The sequence below is a fragment of the Dasypus novemcinctus genome, chromosome 24 (genome assembly GCF_030445035.2).
Source record: "Dasypus novemcinctus isolate mDasNov1 chromosome 24, mDasNov1.1.hap2, whole genome shotgun sequence".
In the NCBI taxonomy this organism is placed as follows: Eukaryota; Metazoa; Chordata; class Mammalia; order Cingulata; family Dasypodidae; genus Dasypus; species Dasypus novemcinctus.
Window position 1 is genome coordinate 843,627 of NC_080696.1, and position 20,914 is coordinate 864,540.

At 39.2% G+C, this 20,914-nt stretch overlaps 1 protein-coding gene across 4 annotated transcripts in view; it reads left to right on the top strand.

The window, feature by feature from the left end:
- Positions 1 to 19,650, top strand: part of LOC131275863 (zinc finger protein 709-like) — a 45,683-nt gene extending 26,033 nt beyond the window's left edge. For 2 of the 4 annotated variants that reach the window (XM_058287423.2, XM_058287424.2), the window contains one exon: positions 28 to 16,600. In XM_058287423.2, the coding sequence (XP_058143406.1) occupies positions 28 to 2,073 (2,046 nt within the window). In that variant the 3' untranslated portion in view covers positions 2,074 to 16,600. Of the gene's footprint in view, positions 1 to 27; positions 16,601 to 19,338 lie in introns of those variants that run through there. The other 2 variants (XM_071211503.1, XM_071211502.1) reach the window with 2 other exon arrangements.
- Positions 19,651 to 20,914: the final 1,264 nt, after the last annotated feature.

Genomic DNA, 20,914 nt, shown 5'->3' on the forward strand with positions numbered 1-20,914 from the left:
TACAGTCTCTCATCTAATTCCCCACAGCACAGATCTCACACCCAAAAGAATTCCTTTAAATGTAATTCTTTGCAAGAAGATTCCTCTCACACATCCATAGTGAACCAATATGCATTGATTCACTTAACAAAGAAATCCTATTTCAGGAAACCATCTCCAGCAGTCCTCAGTGACTATTCATATGTTAAACAACGTAAGCATCTTCACCATACAAGTAAATCATATGAATGCTACCAAAATGATAAAAATTGTATCCAATGCTCTGACCTCAGGCAATACAATGTAACTCCCATTGGAGAGAAACCCCGTGAATGCCATCTAGGTGGGAAAACCTTCACTACATCCTCTTCCCTTAAACAGCATGAGAGATGTCACACTGGAGGAAAACCACATGAATGTCATCTGTGTGGGAAAACATATAGTCATTATACTTCCCTTAAATATCATGAGAGAACTCACACTGGAGAGAAACCCCATGAATGTCATCTTTGTGGGAAAGCCTTCATTCAGTCATCTTCCCTCAAAAAACATGAAAGAACTCACACTGGAGAGAAACCCCATGAATGTCGTCTATGCAAGAAAGCTTTCAGTCAACATTCCCATCTTCGACAACATGAAAGAACTCACACTGGAGGAAAAACCCATGAATGCCATCTCTGTGGGAAAGCCTTCACTACATTATCTTCCCTTAAACAACATGAGAGGTGTCACACTGGAGGAAAACCACATAAATGTCATCTGTGTGGGAAAACCTATAGTCATTATACTTCCCTTAAATATCATCAGATAACTCACACTGGAGAGAAACCCCATGAATGCCATCACTGTGGGAAAGCCTTCCCTAAATTATCTATCCTTAAACAACATGAGAGATGTCACACTGGAGAAAAACCACATGAATGTCATTTGTGTGGGAAAACCTATAGTCATTATACTTCCCTTAAATATCATGAGAGAACTCACACTGGAGAGAAACCCCATGAATGTCATCTTTGTGGGAAAGCCTTCATTCAGTCATCTTCCCTTAAAAAACATGAAAGAACTCACACTGGAGAGAAACCCCATGAATGTCGTCTATGCAAGAAAGCTTTCAGTCAACATTCCCATCTTCGACAACATGAAAGAACTCACACTGGAGGGAAAACCCATGAATGCCATCTCTGTGGGAAAGCCTTCACTACATTATCTTCCCTTAAACAACATGAGAGGTGTCACACTGGAGGAAAACCACATAAATGTCATCTGTGTGGGAAAACCTATAGTCATTATACTTCCCTTAAATATCATCAGATAGCTCACACTGGAGAGAAACCCCATGAATGCCATCACTGTGGGAAAGCCTTCACTAAATTATCTATCCTTAAACAACATGAGAGATGTCACACTGGAGAAAAACCACATGAATGTCATTTGTGTGGGAAAACCTATAGTCATTATACTTCCCTTAAATATCATGAGAGAACTCACACTGGAGAGAAACCCCATGAATGTCATCTTTGTGGGAAAGTCTTCATTCAACTATGTCACCTAAAACAACATGAAAGAACTCATACTGGAGAGAAACCCCATGAATGTCATCTATGTGGGAAGGCTTTCAGTCAACTTATCTCTCTTAAACAACATGAGAGAATTCACACTGGAGAGAAACCCCATGAATGTCATCTTTGTGGGAAAGCCTTCCATCAATATGCTAATCTTCAACAACATGTGAGAACTCACACTGGAGAGAAACCCCATGAATGTCGTCTATGTGGGAAAACCTTCATTCACCTTACTAGCCTAAAACAACATGTGAGAACTCACACTGGAGAGAAACCTCATGAATGTCATTTATGTGGGAAAGCCTTCATTCATCTACATAACCTAAAACAACATGTGAGAATTCACACTGGAGAGAAACCCTATGAATGTCATCTTTGTGGGAAAGCCTTCAGTCAATATGCTAGTCTTCAACAGCATATGAGAATTCACACTGGAGAGAAACCTTATGAATGTTGTCTATGTGGGAAAATTTTCACTTTGAGTTCTGCCCTCAGGAAACATGAGAGAATTCATGCTGGACAGAAATCATAATATATGTATGAGGAAACATTAATTATTCTAACCTTGGAGAACAGATTATTCAAACTGGAGAGAATCCCTATGAATGCCAAAAATTTGAGAAAGCAATCAGTCAATATTCTTACTTTAAATGTAGAAACTCACAGTATAATAGTTTTGGGTATGAAAGAGACTTCAGCCATAGATTTAACCTTTAAAAATACCAAAGAACTCACATAGTGAATAAACAGTGTTTTTAATCTGTTCAGTTGTTCCTGTAGTCATCCATACTACTTCAATAGCTTGCATGTATACTATAAGCCTCTGAACCCCCACCATTTTTTATTTGTTATCACATATATTTGTGCATTGAATATACCAAAGACTTTATTTATCACTACCTTTTTTACATTTGCATTTAGGCACTTGTAGGAAGCAAGATGTGGAGTTACATACCGTACAATACAATAATGCTGGCATTTACAGTTATTGAAATGGTTACCTGTACTGCAGATCATTGTTTCTTTAGGGTGTTTTGAAGTACTACCTAGTGTATTTTCATTTCAGTCTGAAAAACTCACATTACCATTTCTTGTGAGGCAGGTCTAATAGTGATGAATTCCATCAGCTTTCGTTTAACAGAGAGTTTCTTAATTTCTCCCTCATATTTTTCTCCTGTCTCCCCTCCACCCTGCTCTTTTTGCTGCCTGTGTCCATTTGCTGTGTGATCTGTGTCTATTTCTTTTTTTATTTTTGTTTTTGCTTCTCATTTTCTCCTCTAGGATGCACTGGATTTTAATCCTGGAGACCTCTCATGTGGAGAAAGGTTCCCTGTCACTTGTGCCACCTCAGTTCCTTGTTTCTGTTTTCTTGCCTTGACTCCCCTTCATCTCTCTTTTTTTGTTGCATCATTATCTTGCTGCATGGCTCACTATGTGGGCACTTGCTCACCACATGGGCACTGGCTCACCATGCACTGGCTTACTGTGCACTGGCTCAATGCATAGATTGCCATGCAGGCACTGACACACCATTTGGGTCACTGCATGGTCACTGGCTTGCCACATGGGCCTGCCTCACCATGTGGGCATGCCTTTACCAGGAGGTCCCAATGATCATACCTGGGTCATTTTTGAAAGAGCAGCTGACTATATAAATTCTTGTCTGGCATTTGTTTTCCTTCAGTACTTTTAGTATTTCAACCTTCTGTCCTCTTGCCTCCATTGAGTTCTGGTGAGAAACCAGTTCTCAATCTAATTGTATGTAAAATTTTCCTTTTCTCTTGCAGCTTTCAGAACTCTAATTGTCCTGTGCATTTGGTAGTTTAATCAATATATGGTGGAGTATATTTTTTCATGGTTATCCCATTTGGTGATCACCAAGCTTCTTGGATTTGCATAATCACACCTTCTTAAATGTTTGTGAATGTCTTTTTTTTTTTTTTAAATATCCTTCTGCCCCTTTTTATCTTCTCTATCTGGCAGAGCCAGATATATTGGTATGCAGTAGGTGTTTTAGGCTATTTTCACTTTCAATATTTCTTTTCTCTTTGTCCTCCTCAGCCTAACTCACTTAACATGTTTTTATTCAAGACCACTGCCAGCTCCAATCTACTCTTGAAACCTTCCAGAAAATTTCTCATACCAGGTACTGTGGACTTCAATTCCAGTACTATTATTTTGTTACTTTTACTTAAAATGTCTACATTTTTCTCTGTACTTAAACTTTTATATTGCTCATTTATTGTTTTTCTGATATACTTTAGTTCTTGGACTTTCACTCATCCTCTTTAGAGTTTTTAAGACCTCTCTTTAAAATACTTTTTTCATTATGTCCACATTCTTGTCTTCATTGGAATTTTCTGTATTTTTATCTGCTTCCCTTGGATGGATGATCATTTCCTGTTTCTTATTTTGTATTTTGTTTTTTTCTTGTACATTCTATGTGTTAATATTTTAAATATCAATTCTTGTATTTATGCCTGGGATGGGTTTTTTTTTTCATTTTGTAAAAAGCTGGTGAGAGGAAATTTTCTTGGGCTTCAGCCCTCTTATCAGGAAGGTTTGTCAAGGCAATTATACTGTGCAGGGTTTTCCTTGTCTTTCTGGGCCTCCATCTTGTCCTGTGTCTTTGTTTGTTAGTTGTTTTGGAGTTTAGTTTTCTGCTTTTTTTACACTATTTACAGGAGTTTGGTTTTCTGCTCTTTTCCTAGTATATAGACAGCCCTCTCCTGAGTATTTGAAGCTGCAGGCCTTTGTCTCAGACTGTTCCACTTCTATAGTTTTTTACACTCATTTCATTGTCTCATGCTGCTTTTGTGTAGAGTGCAAATTCTGGTAGGAAGGTCACCCCAGAGATGAATTTCCCAGGTTGTTCTTTCCTAGCCATAACAGAGCCAGGGACTAATGAAGGGTTGCAGGCTTGCTCCAATGTGTCCTGTGGAGATGGAGATTAAGGACAGCAAAACTTGAATGTCTTCCTAAAGCTGAGCTTTTCTAGCCTGGAAAGCAAATGCAGCACTTCAGTTTACTCTCCCCCACAACCCTGGGGAACTGCTTCTTTAAATCACTACTGCCTCTGCCTCTGTCCAGGAAAGGTTTGTAGATGCCACCATGTTTGTGCAGAGCAGGTTGAAACAATAACTTCCTCCAGAGCCATTACCCAGTGATCTTAACTCAATAATAAAAAGCTGTGATCAATGATCAGGTGTGCCTCTCCTGTTCTTGGGGAATAGGATTTTTAAATACCTTTCTGCCAGTGGCAGCTAGTAAGGGTCTCTACCCCATGGGGGTTGCCTTTTGTTAGACTGTATGATGGGAACCAGTAGCTGCCACTCAAAGACTAATTACAGTTTTTTTAATGATAGCTTATTGGCCTTTTCCTCCTGCTCTTCCATGAATATTGTACAGTGTTATACTGGACTTGGGCGTTTGAAATAGGTGTTTCAGATGTTCCCTGCCTGTCTTATAGTTGTTGGGGAAAGATTGAGTACTGGAACTCCCTACTCTGTTATCTTTCTAATGTCTCATAATTTTGATTTCACCTGCAGGTCTCCATCTTCAATTCTTATAATCTCCTAAACAATGAATGCCTCACACTCACAACAATATTATTCTTAGAGGCCTGATTGTAATCCTGGTTCCAGAATGAGAAGAGATATAAGAAACCATGAACCAGACACTGGTAGCCCCAACTCATTGATCTCAGGATTAAGCCAGTTTGACAGCTCCCTGGTATTCATGGGGGATTCTTAAAGTCCCATTTATTGATACCCTTCCTCAAGAGGATGTAGACAACATGCCATAGGTACCTGAAATGTGGGGCTTTATCTCTACCCAGGATTGTAGACAAGGTTGAAACATTGGCTGCCACCAACTTTGTGCAGAGGAGGTTGAAATAAAAACTTCCCCCAGAGCCATTACTCAGTGATCTGAATTCAGTAATAAAAAACTGTGATCAGTGATCAGCTGTAGACAGTTTACTAAACAAATGCTTCAGTCCTGTATTGCTCAAGACACCACCATACAAAAGATATGAAAGAAAGTTTAAAATAATGGCCAAAAAGTCAACCAATTCCATTCCATAATTTGTAAGGTACTCTGCTTGCAGCCCCCTAAATCAGTGGAACAAGTTGTTTTGTAGTGCATCTTGGGAACATAGGCTTAGGCACAAAAAATCTTGTAGTAAATGAACAGTTTATTAGCACAAATGGCCATAAGAGGAGGCAAAAAGATACAATCATGGTCAGTCTCCCAGGCAGGTCTGCTACTCAGGCCAGAGTTAGTAGATACCTGCTCTACATGCTCCACTGGGAGATAGTGACTCTGTACTGTTTCAGTGTTGAGTATTTATATTCTCAGAGGGAAGATGACAATAAATCTTAACACGTTTGATCTTACTCATTTCACAATTTGGAATGTTGTGCACCTATACACACTGAAAAACTGGCATTATGGTAAATCATTGTCACCTTGATGGTGCTTTGTTCACAGCAGGCCTAATTAAATGCCAGAAAAGAAAGCCATTGTTTCATGCAATGATTTCAAGGAATTAAAAAGAGAATTATTGTCTGTAGACTTTCATTAATAGCAATGCTTCAATATTGGTTGATCAGTTTTAGCAAATGGACCACACTAATCTGCAATGTCAATAATAGTGGTAACCATGTGTGGATGCCAGGATGTTGTATGGGAATTCCCTAAATTGTTATAATTTTTCTGTAAATATGAATCTAAACATCTCTAAATATAAAGTTAAAACATAATCACACTAAAGAAAAAAAGAAAGACTACTATGATCACTAATAAAGTACAGGTGGTTACAGAGATATCCTTTCATGTGAGGAGGTGAAGTGAGCTTCAGGCTTAGTTATGAAGAATTTGAAGGAGACAGCCATTCAAAGTGCTAAGGCAAGAAAGAAGTTCCCCAGTTCAAGGAACGGAAGAGAGAGTGGGGAAAATTGGTTGGGAATGCAATTGGAGAGCTGAGTAGAAAACAGATCACATGGGACTCTGGAATTTGTATGTAGAGTGGTGGGAGCAGGGTAGATGCAACAGGAGGAACATGGCATGTTTCTGGGCAAGTTAACCCTTATTTGTTCTACTAAGGTAAGGAATAGTCAAATGGGTAAGAAGATGTTTCTGCCTAACTTAGTGAATCTATCCTAAATATTGGGCTTTAGGAAAATAATGCCAATTAGTGAACAATATACTTGAATAAGCAAATATTAATAGGCCTATTTCAGTTGGCCTTGACTATGTTGCTTTTCATCTTGCCCCAACAACCCTGCCCAATCCCTTCAGATGTCTCCCCTCCCTCCCTCTGGCTTTCCCTTGGCACATAAGCATGCTCTTCCCTCTCTTTATGTTTCATCCAAAACTGAAATACCTACTTTGCTGAAGATCTTCACCACTGTAAGTACTGCTCCCTCAATCTCTCAGAGCTAAGGTTCTTAGATGAGTCTGTCATTACTTGACACTACTTACTCATTTCCAATTCAATTAGCTGTGATCTTATCACTCTTCAGCCAACTACTCCACTGAAACAGCTCTTCTAAGGACGATTTACATTCAAGTTCTCAATTTTAATGGACATATTCCTCTTTATCTTCTTGATCATTTCTTCCTGATTTCTCTTTTCATTATTTATATGTTTGATTATATTTTTCCCTACTCCCACCTTGGCTTACCCATATCATCCATTTCAACTTCCTTCCTACCCTTTGGTTTCTTCCTTCTCAGTGTAGTCTTCCACCATTTATCCCTTTCCTGTTGATGCCCAGAGTTTCAAACTCCTGCCCATATATCTCTCACTCTAATACAGTTTGGAGTGACCACTCCCAAGTTACGGATTTAACTGAATCAAAATACAAGTGAACCTAACTCTTCACATCTAGTGAGAACTGTCTCCTCAGCCCCATATCTGAATTTCCAGTTGAACTCCCATAGACACCTCAAACTAAAGCTCTTCATACAATGTTCTTCCCCCCCTTTTCCCTCAGGGTGCAGTCACCACCAATGCTCTAAGCCAGAAGATAGAAGATTTCCTTGACCTGTCCTGCTCTCTCATTCATTAATGCACTTAGTGATGATGTGTCAACTCTACTCCCTAAATACATTTTCTTAATTTCCCTCTTCCCTATTTTTCCTGCTATAGACTTATCCCAAGTGTTCATTACTTGTATCCTGGCTCTCTATCACAAGATTTCTGCTAGTTCCTCTGCCTCTTAATGGAACATTCTCCAATTCGTCCTCTATATTGATGCTATTAAAAATATAACAACCCCATTAAAAATCTTTCACATGTTTATGTAGTCTCCACAGTAAAGTCCAAATTCCTCAACACTTCATACCAAAAATCTCATGGTCTGGCCACAGTTCATCTCTCCAGGCTCACCCCTACCATCTAGTCAGAGTTATGCTACACTAGATGTCAGGATATTCTAAAAAGGTTCTGAGGAGAAATTCACAAGTTATTAATAAAATTCTGAACAAATAATTTTAATTTGTGAAAGTGGGGAAATTGGTTTAAACACAGTAATGGGCATTAAGAATAGTCATGAAAAGAATAGAATGTAAATTTTGAGTACTGAACTCCTGTTTTTCATGAAAACCCATTAACATCCTTAGGATTTCAGTTTAGAAAATGCTACTGAAAGCATTTGGAACAACTTATAACAGGTCCTAGAATATGCTGTGCTCCCTTGCTTCTCCATCTCTGTGTGGGATACCATGCATTCATTCATTTACATTTTTAGTGCAAAAACATTCATTGTACGTCAACTGTATATACTAAAACTAGTATAGGTTGGACATTCAGAGGGAGAAAATGATCTGCATGAGCCAAATTAGAAAACGTGCTTAAAAAAACCAGGCTGAATATTATGAACTTGGCAGTATGAAGTATGAGGAACTTAATTGGGAAAGATCATGAGACAGTAATCTTGCTCCTTCCTTCTTCTACTGTCTCTGAGGTAGGTGTCAGAGTTTTATTTTAGGTATTTTGAGGCATAGATATTAAGTATGCATATATTTAAAGTTATATTTTCTTCATGTATTCATTCTTTTGTGAAATATCCATCGTTGTCTCTAGTAATGTTTCTTGTAAAGTCTATTTTGTCTGATACTAATATAATTACTCCAGTTCTCTATTGGTTTCTGCTTGAATGATATGTCTTTTCCCATCATTTTATTTTCACTCTATTTGTGTCTTTAAGATGGGTCTCTTGTAGACAGTACATAGTTAGATCTTGTAAATTCATCCAGTTTGATGATCTCTAACTTTAGGCTACTTAGGCAATTCACAATCAATGGGTTGTTGGCATTTCTGGAATTATAAACCTATATTAGTAGTTATTTATTTTCTATGTCTTCTCTCTTGTTTGTTCTTCTGTTTTTGTATAAGTTTTTAGTGTACCCTTTAAATTGATTTGTTTACTTTTAACATTTCCTGTAGTTATTCCTTTCAGATTTTAATTGAAAGATTGGAATACAGCTTATTTTATACATTCTACTTCAGATCAATCCAGAAATACAGACACTTTTCTCCAATGTACCTGTATTTCTTTTTCCTTTTCTTTAGGTTGTTATGATATATATTTTTTATATGTTACAAATGCTCCATGTAATAATTACTGACTTATACAATTTTCCTTCTTATAAATTAAAACAAAAAAGAAGAAAATGCATACCTATAGAGCTTTTATATTAACCCACATATTTATCATGTCTTGTGCTCTTCATTGCTTCCCAATGGAATAAGTTCATTTCAGTCTGGAGTACTTCCTTTCAGTTTTCTTGTAAGACATGTATGGTAGTTAAAATGATGTGTCCCCAGAAATGCCAAGTTCTTATTCTTAATCTCAATTAATTTGGGTATGAACCTATTGGTAAATAGAGTCTTATTACTGGATCCTTTATAAGCAGAGTTAATTTGGCAAACACCAGGAGGGGAAACTCAGAGGCATAGATATAAGACACCATCATGTGATAAAGCTCTGCTATCATCAGAATGACTGACTTTAGATAGCACAGCCTTGCTGACATCTTCATTTTCGATGGCTAGTTTCTGAAATTGTGAGTCAATAATTCTTGTTATTTAAACCAACAACTTAAATATTTGGTATTTGTCTATCTTGGATTATCTTTATTTGACTTTCATTTTGCTAGATATAGAATTCATACTTGACAGTGTTTTTCTTGCAGTGCTTTGTCAATGTCATTCCACTGCTTTGTGGCCACTCTCCATTAATTTTATTGATACTCCACTTTATGTAATGCATCATTTTTCTCTTGTTGCTTTCACGGTTTTCTCATTATACTTGATTTTGTTTAATTTTCTTTTTCTTCTGAATAAAGGAAGGGAGAAGAAAGAACAATTCTACTCAAGTAACCACTATTTAAATGACCTACCTACTAAAATAAGTAACATTTTACAGGAATGATTAGGCATACTGTATAATTAAAAAGTATATATTGCATGGGGACAGTAGCAGGGGAGGTTTTTGATGTGGCAGAATCTGTTTTGAGATTAATTTTCTAGTGGGTCCTCACATGGCAGTGATATGTAGAAGACTGGCAGTAGCTTCTCTGATACTCTCATGAGCTCACAAGTTTGTTGACTGAACGGCTTTTCACATGTGCACACTTGAAGGGCTTCTCCACTTTGTGAATCTTCTGGTGCACATTGAGGTCTTAAGTCTGGAAGAAACCTTTCTGACACATAGCACAAACAAATGGTCTCACATTCCTGTGTCTTCTCTGGTAGGTGTCTAGCTGAACTGGTACCCTGGGACAGTTCTCACACTTGTATGATTTGGGGTAGCTATGGACACTTTCTTGGTTTATTCCATGTCTGGATGTTCTATAATTGCTTTGGTTGGTAGGGACAGGTTTAGAGCTGGCTAGATCTATCCTGGGAAGAAACTGTGATTCTACCTCCATAGGGACATCTTGAGAAGAAGGTCCTCCTAGGGATCCTTTCTGGGATACAGAGGAACCAAGCTCTGCTCTTCTGGAGTTATGCAGGTTCTCCCAAGTTCCACACCCCTCTTCAGGCTTAAGGCTATTATCTTCCTGAATAATAACCAGCGTAGGTAATTGATTGACTCATTTAGTAATACTGTCATTTACTTGATGGAATATCACAAGCTGTTGATATTTCTCTGCTTGTTCTGTTTGAAGGGGAATATTTTGGGGGCCATGGAATGGTGTCCTCATGCTCCTCTTGGGATTCCTGCTGAGATTTTTTCCCATGAGATGAGTACTTAAGGTCATATTCTCTGAGAAATGGGCTTCCTGTTCCTGCATGTGGACATGAACAAAAGCAGGTGACCTCATGTAATCATTGATCAGACCTTCCATGAGTTTATCCAGGATCCTTATGCTTGAATTGCAGTTCCCTTTCCAAGTGGACCAGTTTTTGCAGTATCCATTCATCATAAACTGTTCCAGGAGCAATTGAGAAATGATTTCTTCCTTGCTGTGACTATCTGGGCTGCAGCCACAAGTGAAATGCCTTACAGAATATTTTTAATTCCTCCTTTTCAAATGAGCCATTGTTGGTTTGATATAGACTGAGCTCAGGACACTGAAACTTAGAATTCACATCTCTCTTCTAGACATTGGTTCCTTGTATGGGTCCTATATTTGTTTTTCATAGTTTCTCTGTGATGTGTGGATCTCTTTGTATACATCCTAGCAGGGTTTGTTTTTAACTTCCTAGATATGAATATTTTTTATCATTAAATCTAGGTCATTGTTGGTCTTTATTTCTTCAAATATTTTTCTTCCCCTTTCTCTTCTTTCCTTCTAGGAGTCCAATTACATTGGAAGTTGGTATATTTGATGTTTCTCACAGATGACTGACATTCTCTTAATTTTCCCTCAGTAATTTTTAGTTGGGCTCTGAAGAATGGATTTTATTATTAGTTCAAGATTCATTCTTTTGCCATCTTGAATTATCTGTTGCATTCCTTTACAGAATTTTTCATGAGTTACTGTTTCACCAACACTAAAATTTCTTTTTAAAATAATTATCTCCTCTTAGAAATTCCTTTTCTTGCTTCATTGTAGCCATACTGTCTTTTCATTCATTAAATAAGATCTTCTTTAGTTCTTGGAACACATTTATAATAGCTGTTTGATATCCTCACTTAAAAGACTTCTGGAGATAGTTATGGACCAATCCTCTTCACTGCATTTCCCCCTGTGTATGAAACACTTTCATTTTCTGAAAACTGATCATTCTGGATGACTTAAAATATTTTACCATGTTTGGATTCTTATTTTTGTTATGGTGCTTACTGCTGCTGTTGCTAATATTTTTATTCATATTTTTTATTTTGGTCTTGCTTGGACTAAATCTATGGCTTCTCTCTCCCCTGTACTATACAGCAATATATGTCTGTTCTTGATATATGTGTGTGCATATATATGCATAAACATACAAATATGTAATATATTTTATATACTATATATTACATAATTCTTGCTGTCTTCCTGTGGGTTGCACCTCTTTCTTTGTGAATTAACTGTGAGCTAATAAATGGGCAGAGGTTGTTCTTAACCACTGTGGACCACTAAGGCTTCAATCCTTTGCTCATCAGTCTATGTGGGAAGAAGATTATTCAAAGTTCCCTGAGATTACTACCAATCTCTAACTGGTGATGCAACTAGAAAGAGGCTTTGAATAAAAGGGTCAACTCAGACCAGCAGAATATCTCAGCCTACATGTTAAATCAAGTATTAAAAACTGCTCCTTGACTTTGAATAAAAGGGGGAAATGGCAAAGACAAATTCGTTTATATGGCTGAGTCTTCCAAAAAGAGTCAGGAAGTCATCAGAGGGGTCACGCTTATGCACACCGCACCAGGATCCCAGGGAGAGTGAAAGTAGATACAACCCCAGGTGCTGCTGCTCCTGAAGGCTATGGAGATCCACATGGATTTGAAATTCTGAGGCATGTCAGAGGGCCCTACTTTGGAATTTGTGCTCCTGAGTGTGATGGTGCTGGTCTCAGATGTGGTCTTCTTGCACATGCCTCTTCTGTCACTTCTACTGAACCTGTGGTTGGCAGTAGGGATGGTGCATACTCAGGGAACTTGAATCTCTGGACTGCCCATGTGCCAGCTGGGCCCTGAACCTGAGCAGAGTTGTGACTCCTACTCTCTGGTTCATTGGACTTACCCAGGTCAGCTAACAGGGAGGTGAAGATGGTCAGCCACCACACCAGGGAATCAAGAGTGCCAACTACAAGCAGAGGGATTGCATCCATCATCCATGTGGAATCTAAGTCACCTCTTGATATAAAGGTGGAATGGACATCACCATCCCAGGATCCACAGAATGGAGGAAAATATGGATTAGTGGACAAAATGATATTCTACTATAAAACTATTGTGACTAGTAATAGAAGAAATTGTAGCATTGAGGTGGAGAAAGTGGCCACAGTAGTTTCTGAGGGCAGGAAGAGGGAAGAAAAGATGTAATGTGGGGGCATTTTGGGGGCCCTGAGTTATCCTAAATGATATTGCCGTGTCAGATGCTGGACTTTATATATCCTGCCATAACTCACTGAATGAACTGGGGGAGAGTGTGAACCACAGGGTAAACTATTATCCATGCTGTGCAGTAGTGCCCAAAAATGTGTTCACTGAGTGTGGGGTGTGCCACAATGATGGAGGAGTTTGTTGGTGTGGGAGGAATGGGGTGGGGTGGTGGTATACAGGAACCTCATATTTTTTAATGTAACACTTTTTTGTGATGTATATATCTTCAAAAATTACAATTTACAAAAATGATGGGGTGGGCAGTGGGGTATATGGGAAGCTCATGTTTTTTATGTTTTTAAAATGTTTAATGTAACATTCTTTGTGATCTATTAACTTTAATAAAAAAAGTGTAAAAAAAAAAAAGGAAAAAGAAATCTGAGATATCCAAGAATGAAATGTTATGCAGGAAAGAGAGTTCTTTGTTATTAGAGTTAGTTATAACAGATACTAAAAGTGATCATCTTTATCTTCTTGATCTTAATACTACCACACAGTAGTATTAGAAAGAATAGGAGAGGGAAGTGGACTTGGCCCAGTGCTTAGGCATCTGTCTACCACATGGGAGATCTGCGGTTCAAACTCCGGGCCTCCTTGACCTGTGTGAGCTGGCCCATGTGCAGTGCTGATGCATGCAAGGAGTGCTGTGCCACACAGGAGTGTCCCCCCATAAGGGACCCCATGCACAAGGAGTGTACCCCATAAGGCGAGCCACCTGGCATGAAAGAAATTTCAGCCTGCCCAGGAATGGCACTGTACACACAGAGCTGACACAAGATGACAACAGAAAGAAATACAGATTCCCATGCTCCTGACAACAGAAGCAAAGAAGAACATGCAGCAAATAGACACAGAGAACAGACAACTGGGGGGAGGGGAGAGAAATAAAATCTTTAAAAAAAAAAAAGAATAGGAGGAGACAAAAGTAAGCAGATCACTGTGTAATTGAGGCAAAGATTTATTACCAACAAGCCACCACCAGAACACTGCAGGCTTTGGAAGAAAGATGGCCTGGTTTAGTACTCTAGCCTCCAAAACTATGATAGCAAATTCCTGTTGGTTAAGCCAGCCAGGATATGGTAGTCTTAAAGCATCCCTGGAAAACTAATAAGATTGATGAGTCTAGAATGATATCTGTCACTCTACATTCCCCATTGACTCTGGCAAGTACACAGATGTGAAATTTTATGAAACAATAAAAAGTTTAGAATAGTTCCAGAAACTTTATCTTGGAGACAATTGGAGGCAATTATCCTTCATAAGCTATATAGATGATTTCCAAAAATTTTGCTTCTGTACTTACAAAAGACATTTTAAAAGTTGTATAACCCTGGCACATTTTTAACTTGACTTCTTAAAATTTTTCTCATAAATTTACATAGCTCCAAATGATATATCTAATACACTGCATTTACTGCAGTTTCTAAAATAAGACTTCTATATCATTCTTTTAAGTGAATCCACTATCATCTAAATATATACTGAGTTCATATCACTCTTTGTTTAAAAATACACAAATTGACTTCATAATCGAACAGAAATGTGTGTTCCCATTTCTTCTTGAACTTCTATTTCCATTTTATGTCCTGACAAATGTCATCTCAAATTAAAATGTCATATTAAAGTAATATATTTACATTTGAAAATATTTTGTTCACCCAACACTACTTTGCAAGAAATGTTTGAATGTGGATTAAATCTTATTTTAAGATGTCCTAGTTAAAAAAAAAAAAAAAAAAGGAAAGTTCCCTATATCCACTGTGATGTTTCCTTTGCTGTGCATTTTCAGTTCTCCTAAGTGCATGTGTACAGCATCAGGATCAGCTAGGATTATATGGATGATAGGGCCTGCATTAGTCATCCAAAGGGGTGCTGATACAAAATATCAGAAGGCTGTTGGCTTTTTTAAAGGGTATTTATTTGGAGTAGGAATTTGTAGACACCAGGCCATAGAGCATAATTTACTTCCCTCACCAAAGTCTGTTTTCATGTGTTGGAGCAAGATGGCGCTGACATCTGCAGGGTTCAGGCTTCCTGGGTTCCTCTCTTCCCAGGTCTTGCTTCTGTCCAGGATCAGGGTTCCTCTCTTCCCAGGGCTTACTTCTCTCTGGACTCAGGGTTCTTCTCTTCCTGGGGAATGCTCCTCTTTCAACTGTGTGCTTACTTACCAGGGCTCCAGCTTAAGGCTTCAGCATCAAACTCCAACATCAAAACTCCAACATCAAAACCCCTAACTTTTTGAATTTTTAAATTTTATCTTCAAAAAAGTTTTAGATCACAGTAACATCACATATACACTATAGGGGACTCCCATATATCCAACATCAAACTCTTTTCCTACTTCTGCAGTAATGATCTTCTTACATGGTCATGTTATATTTGCTACAGCTGATGTACCAATAGTGAAAATAGCTACCAAAAAATAAAATAAAACAAACTGAAAAAAAAAAAAAAACACATATATAAAAGAAAATAGCTACCAAACATGGTTCCATTTTGGTTTACATTGTGGTTTATATTTTAGACTGTACACCTTTCTAAATTTTTAGTCACATTATGGTTTACATTATGGTTTACATTTCAGACTATATACTTCTCTAATTTTTTGGTGAAATTTAACATTTCCTATATCCATCATTTCATGGTCTTGTGGAACACTATGCTTATGAGCCTGTGTGCCTAAAATTTCAACTAGGCCTAGAGCTGCAGGGTACCTAAGAGTTACTTCCTGAGAGCTGCCATGTTGCTCAAATGTGGCTACTCTCTAAGCCAAAATCAGCATGTAAATGCATTACCTTCCTTCCAGCATGGGACATTACTCCTGGGGATGAGCCTCCCTGGCACTGAGGGGTTACTGCCAATCACCAGCTGGTGATGTAATAGAAAAAGACCTTGAATAAAAGGGAGAAATGGTGAAGACAAATGAATTTATATGTCTAAGAGACTTCAAAATGGGAGGCCATCAGAGGAATCATGCTTACACATGTCTCAGCATGATCCCAGATACAGCCAAAGTAGATAGAACGCCAGGTACTGGTTCTTCTAAGGGCTACAGAGATACACAAGTTCTATGGTCATGGCAGATGGCTCTGGAGTTCAGTGTCTTGCCAGTGGACCTACTTTGGAATTTGTGCTCCCATGTGTGATGGTATTGGACTCAGATATGAACTTTCTACACATGCCTTTTTCACTTTTACTGAACCTGTGGTTGGCCCTGGGATTGGTGTATACTCAGAAGACTTGAATCTCTGGACTGGCCATGTGCCAGCTGGGCCCTGAGCCTCAGCAGAGTTGCAACACCTACTCTTCGGTTCATTGGACTTACCCGGATCAGCTAACAGGGAGGTGAAGATGGTCAACCACCACACCAGGGAACCCAGAGTGCCTACAGTTGCAAGCAGAAGAATCACATCCATCAGTCATGTGGGATCCAAGCCCCATCTCGATTTAGAAGTAGAGTGGACATCACCATTGCAGGGTCCACAGGATGAATAAAATATGGATTAGCATGGACTTATTGGTATTCTGTTATAGATCTATTGTGCCTCTAGCAATAGAAGAAATTGTATCATTGATGTGGAGACAGTGGCCACAGTAGTTGCTGAGGGCATGGAGAGGGAACAAGAGATGTGATGTGGGAGCTTTTTTGGGACTTGGCATTGTCTACATGATACTGTAGGGACAGATGCCAGACATTATATATCCTGCCATAATCCACTGAATATACTGGGGGAGAGTGTAAACTATAATGTAAAGTATAATCCATGCAGTGCAGTAGTGCTCCAATGTATTCACCAAATGCAATGAATGTGCCACAATGATGAAAGAGGTTGATGATGTGGAAGTAGTGAGTGGTGTGTGGGGTATATAGGAACCTCGTATTTTTTAATGTAACATTTTTTTGTGATCTATGTATCTTAAAAAAAGAAAATTAGAGAAATTTTTTTCAGTGTTTGATTTTTCCCTCTTTAGTTTTTTAAAAAATGTTACATTAAAAAAAATGAGGTTCCCATATACACCTACCCCCTCACCCCACTCCTCCCACATCAACAACCGCTGTTATCTTCATGGGACATTCATTGCATTTGTTGAATATATTTTAGAGCACCATGTCTTTTACTTGTGAGTCCCCACCCACCAAGAGGTGGGGACTCAACACCCTACTTATTGAAGCCCAATCAAAGCCCTAATCATAATTTAATCAAGTACAGACCAGTTTACAAATATAGCCCAATATCTATTTTTGGAATTAATAACTAGATCAAACTGCTACAGGGCCCTACTTGCCCTCTACTTCTCCTGCACGAAGCCCTATCTGAACCTGTGCTTCCCTACAACATATCCCTAGACCCTCCCCAATTTCCTCTTTCTGAGATTGTCATGTCAACAGATTATGCTGCTAGGAATGGGTGTGCTTACTACTCCATATTTAATGAGACTCCTCCCTTTTTTAGGAGTTACCAGGGGTTAAAACTGGGACCTCAAACATGGGAGGGAGTTACTCAGTCACTGAGCTTCATCTGCACCCAGTGAGCCCATTTTAACTGTGTGAGAGGTGCTCCTGGTCTGATTGCCTATCCTGCCTTCATAGCACTTCTACAGTGACCAAGCTGGAGTGGGGGAGTGATTGGGAGCAAACTCAGATCAGATGCCAGACTTCCAGCCTTCTTAGAAGCAAAAATGGTACTAAGATTATTGTATGCCTTTGATGTCTTCTTAGAGAGCTTAAATGATTGGTTAAATTTTTCAGCTCAAGGTCATGTTTTGGAGAGAGAAGTCCTGGAGGTAAGCTTTTTAGTTAAAAATGGGTAGGTCCTTTGGGGAAGGTTAGTTGAGTTGGCACAAGAAATAAGGAGTGAAAGACTAAATAGTAGCACAAGATCAGAAGTTGAGTGATTGGAGAAATGTTACAGCCTGTCCTGGTTTATCGATCACTTTTGGTTACTTGTGCCATGGGTTTAAAGTATATTCCCAAATCATTAGTAGGCATGGTTTGGACAAGATTAAATATCATTAAAGCCCTTACTGAATTCAGAAGAACCGGAAATTGTAAGGAGGGAAAGCTGAGGGTAAGACACTATCTTGGACTTTTCACGTAAATGGCTGGGATTCATACAGAAGAGCAAAGAATGGCTTTATCATAAGGATAAGTTGCAAGGAAATAGATGAGATTGAGTGTAGGAAAATTAATTTTCTATTTCAAAATCTATGTCTCAGGACAATATTGATATCCTTTTTGAGGGCACAATTTGTATAATTTATGGTATATAACCTTATGTGAGAGTCACCTGTGCCCTTGTGCAAAAGCCTGGTACTTAAACCAGTATCCCCACATATTCTTGCCAAAAGTGGAGATTACTGTACTTACTGATAGTTTGTGAGATGGGTGGACTGTTTTTGAATTATTCTCAAATTTTAACACAGTTGGTGGGAATAAACAAACCTTAGTTCTTCACCTCTATTTGATAGATACCCATTCTTTGAAAATGCAAGATTATTGCTCTGACAGATAATAAATATCTTTTGGGTTGTAGAGCTATCAATCCATACTATTTACCTAGTTACCAGTGTACACACAAGATCGAATAAACTCCTGTGTCTTATTCTGACATTTCTCTTTGTATGATAAGTATACTAAGGGTTTAAGGTACTTAGAGTTAGTGAATAAGTAAATGAAAAACTGGAAAACTATTACAAACAATACAAATATGTTAAAAAGGAGTAATAAAATGTTAAAATACAATGACAGCTTTAAGAAGCTATCACAAAAACTGAAGGAATGATGTAAAAAATTACAAACTCTAGGTTAAAGGAGAAAGCAGAGGGAAATGATGTAACTCAAGCAGTTGATCTCCCACCTACCACATAGGAGGTTGCTGGTTTGGTTCCTGGTACCTCCTAAAGAAGACAGTGATCTGGCATGATGGGTAGGTGTGGCAAGCTGACACAAGAAGATGATGCAGCAAGAGACACAAGAAGGAAAACAATGAGAGACAACAAAGCAGGGAATGGAGGTGGCTCAACTGATTAGGCACTCCCTCCCACATCAGAGTTCCAGAGTTTGTTTCCCAGTGCTTCCTAAAGAAACAGTGAAGAGAAAGAGACACAGCCAGTGCAAACAATGAGGGGATGCAGGGAAATAAATAAATAAATTATATCTTTTAAAAAAGAAAGCTGAGACACCTTGAACTGCCAAACTGGGAAAATGATCATTTCTGCTTAACCATATTCATTCTTTTTTAAATCCACAGTCATGTGCTCAGCAGCCATCTTGAGCCTCCATGCATCCTATAAGCACTCTTTCCTCGACTCTGACTTTTATTCACACCTCTTGCAGCTTTGCTATCTGTGGGTTGGCTTTCAAAATGCTTTGCAGAAGCCTAGAGAGCCTTATAGTCTACAGCTGACCTTGTGGAGAAAACAGAGGAGCTGAGCCCAGAGGAACCCAGGAAGCTTGAACCCTCACAGACATTGTCAGCCGTCTTGCTCTAACACATGAAAAGACTTTGGTGAGGGAAGTAACATGCTTTATGGCCTGGTGTATGTAACCTACCCCAAATAAATATCCTTTATAAAAACCAAAAACAAACAAACAACGCTTTGCAGCTCAGATCTATGGCCCTGGGGTTTGCAGTAGGGTTTGGGCTCATGCTGCCCCAACACCCCCCACCCAGCAAGCTAATGCCAATCCCATCACAACCCCCACCCAACAGCATTTCAGATAGGACTTAGTGCAACAGTGGATTCTGATTAAGGTGGGGACAGAGATCCTGAAGTTCTGCCCAAGGGAGAAGAGAAAATGTGTCTATTTCCAAGACTTTGGGAAAGCTTAGATTGAGGTGCTTCCAGGCATTTAGGTGATCTTTCTTTCAGTGGGCTATTACTTGGGCATAGAAGCACTTCTTCATTCTCCCCTGAAAAAGAGCTCAATTTCTTTAAACATACCCTACCCTAGAGTGACTTTCTGCTCTGTCTGTTGTTTTTCACCCACTCACCTCTTAAGTTCCATGAAAGTAAGCCACTCAGCCAGCTCTCCTCTCATTCTTGAGAATGGATCTCAGCACAGGGCAGATATGCAGCCAGCCTGGGCCCTCTGATCTGGACGAAATGAAGCTCAGATCTGCAGGCCCTGGACCTCAGGTCTAATCCAGTGGGTGACTGGTGGACAATGAGGAGAACTCAGGATGGGGAGGGACTGCTGAGCAAGGAGCTCACGCTTGGGCTGGACCAATAGAGGAAGGCACCGGCCTGGGGCTGGGAATCAGTGAGGTTGATTCCCCAGGATGTGCCACTGCTGCCACCAGTAGTCTCTCATGGCATTTTCCCTTCTGAATCCTGCCAGTCTGTGCAGGAGAATGGGCCACTGGCATATCTGTGTGCTTGTATTTCTGTTTCCCAGAGTGTTGTTTCTCCTTCATCTACACAGAAGTCCTCTGGAGTTGCTGAATGCCATGAGTGTTTGCTAGAGATCAGTGGCCATGAACATGTCTAAGGTGGCCTGAGTGATTGGTCTTATACTCTGGAGACTGAAGAACAATGGGAGTGTGTAGAGTGGGGCCCAGTTGCAAAGGGAAGGGATAGTTCCCTCATCTCATCACTGTTGTACCAGTGAAGGCAACAAAGGACAAAGGTGGCTCCTTTTGGGCACTGTTTACATGTAGGTGCCAAGGGGACTTAGACCAAGAAGAGGTCTAGTATGTGAGGGTTCTTTGCTTCCACAATTGGGATCTCTGCTGCCCCTACCATACCTGGGCTTGTGCTGATTGGGGAGATCCAATGAGTGGTTGAGACAGTTACCTACCTGTGCCCCAAAGGACATGGAGTGTG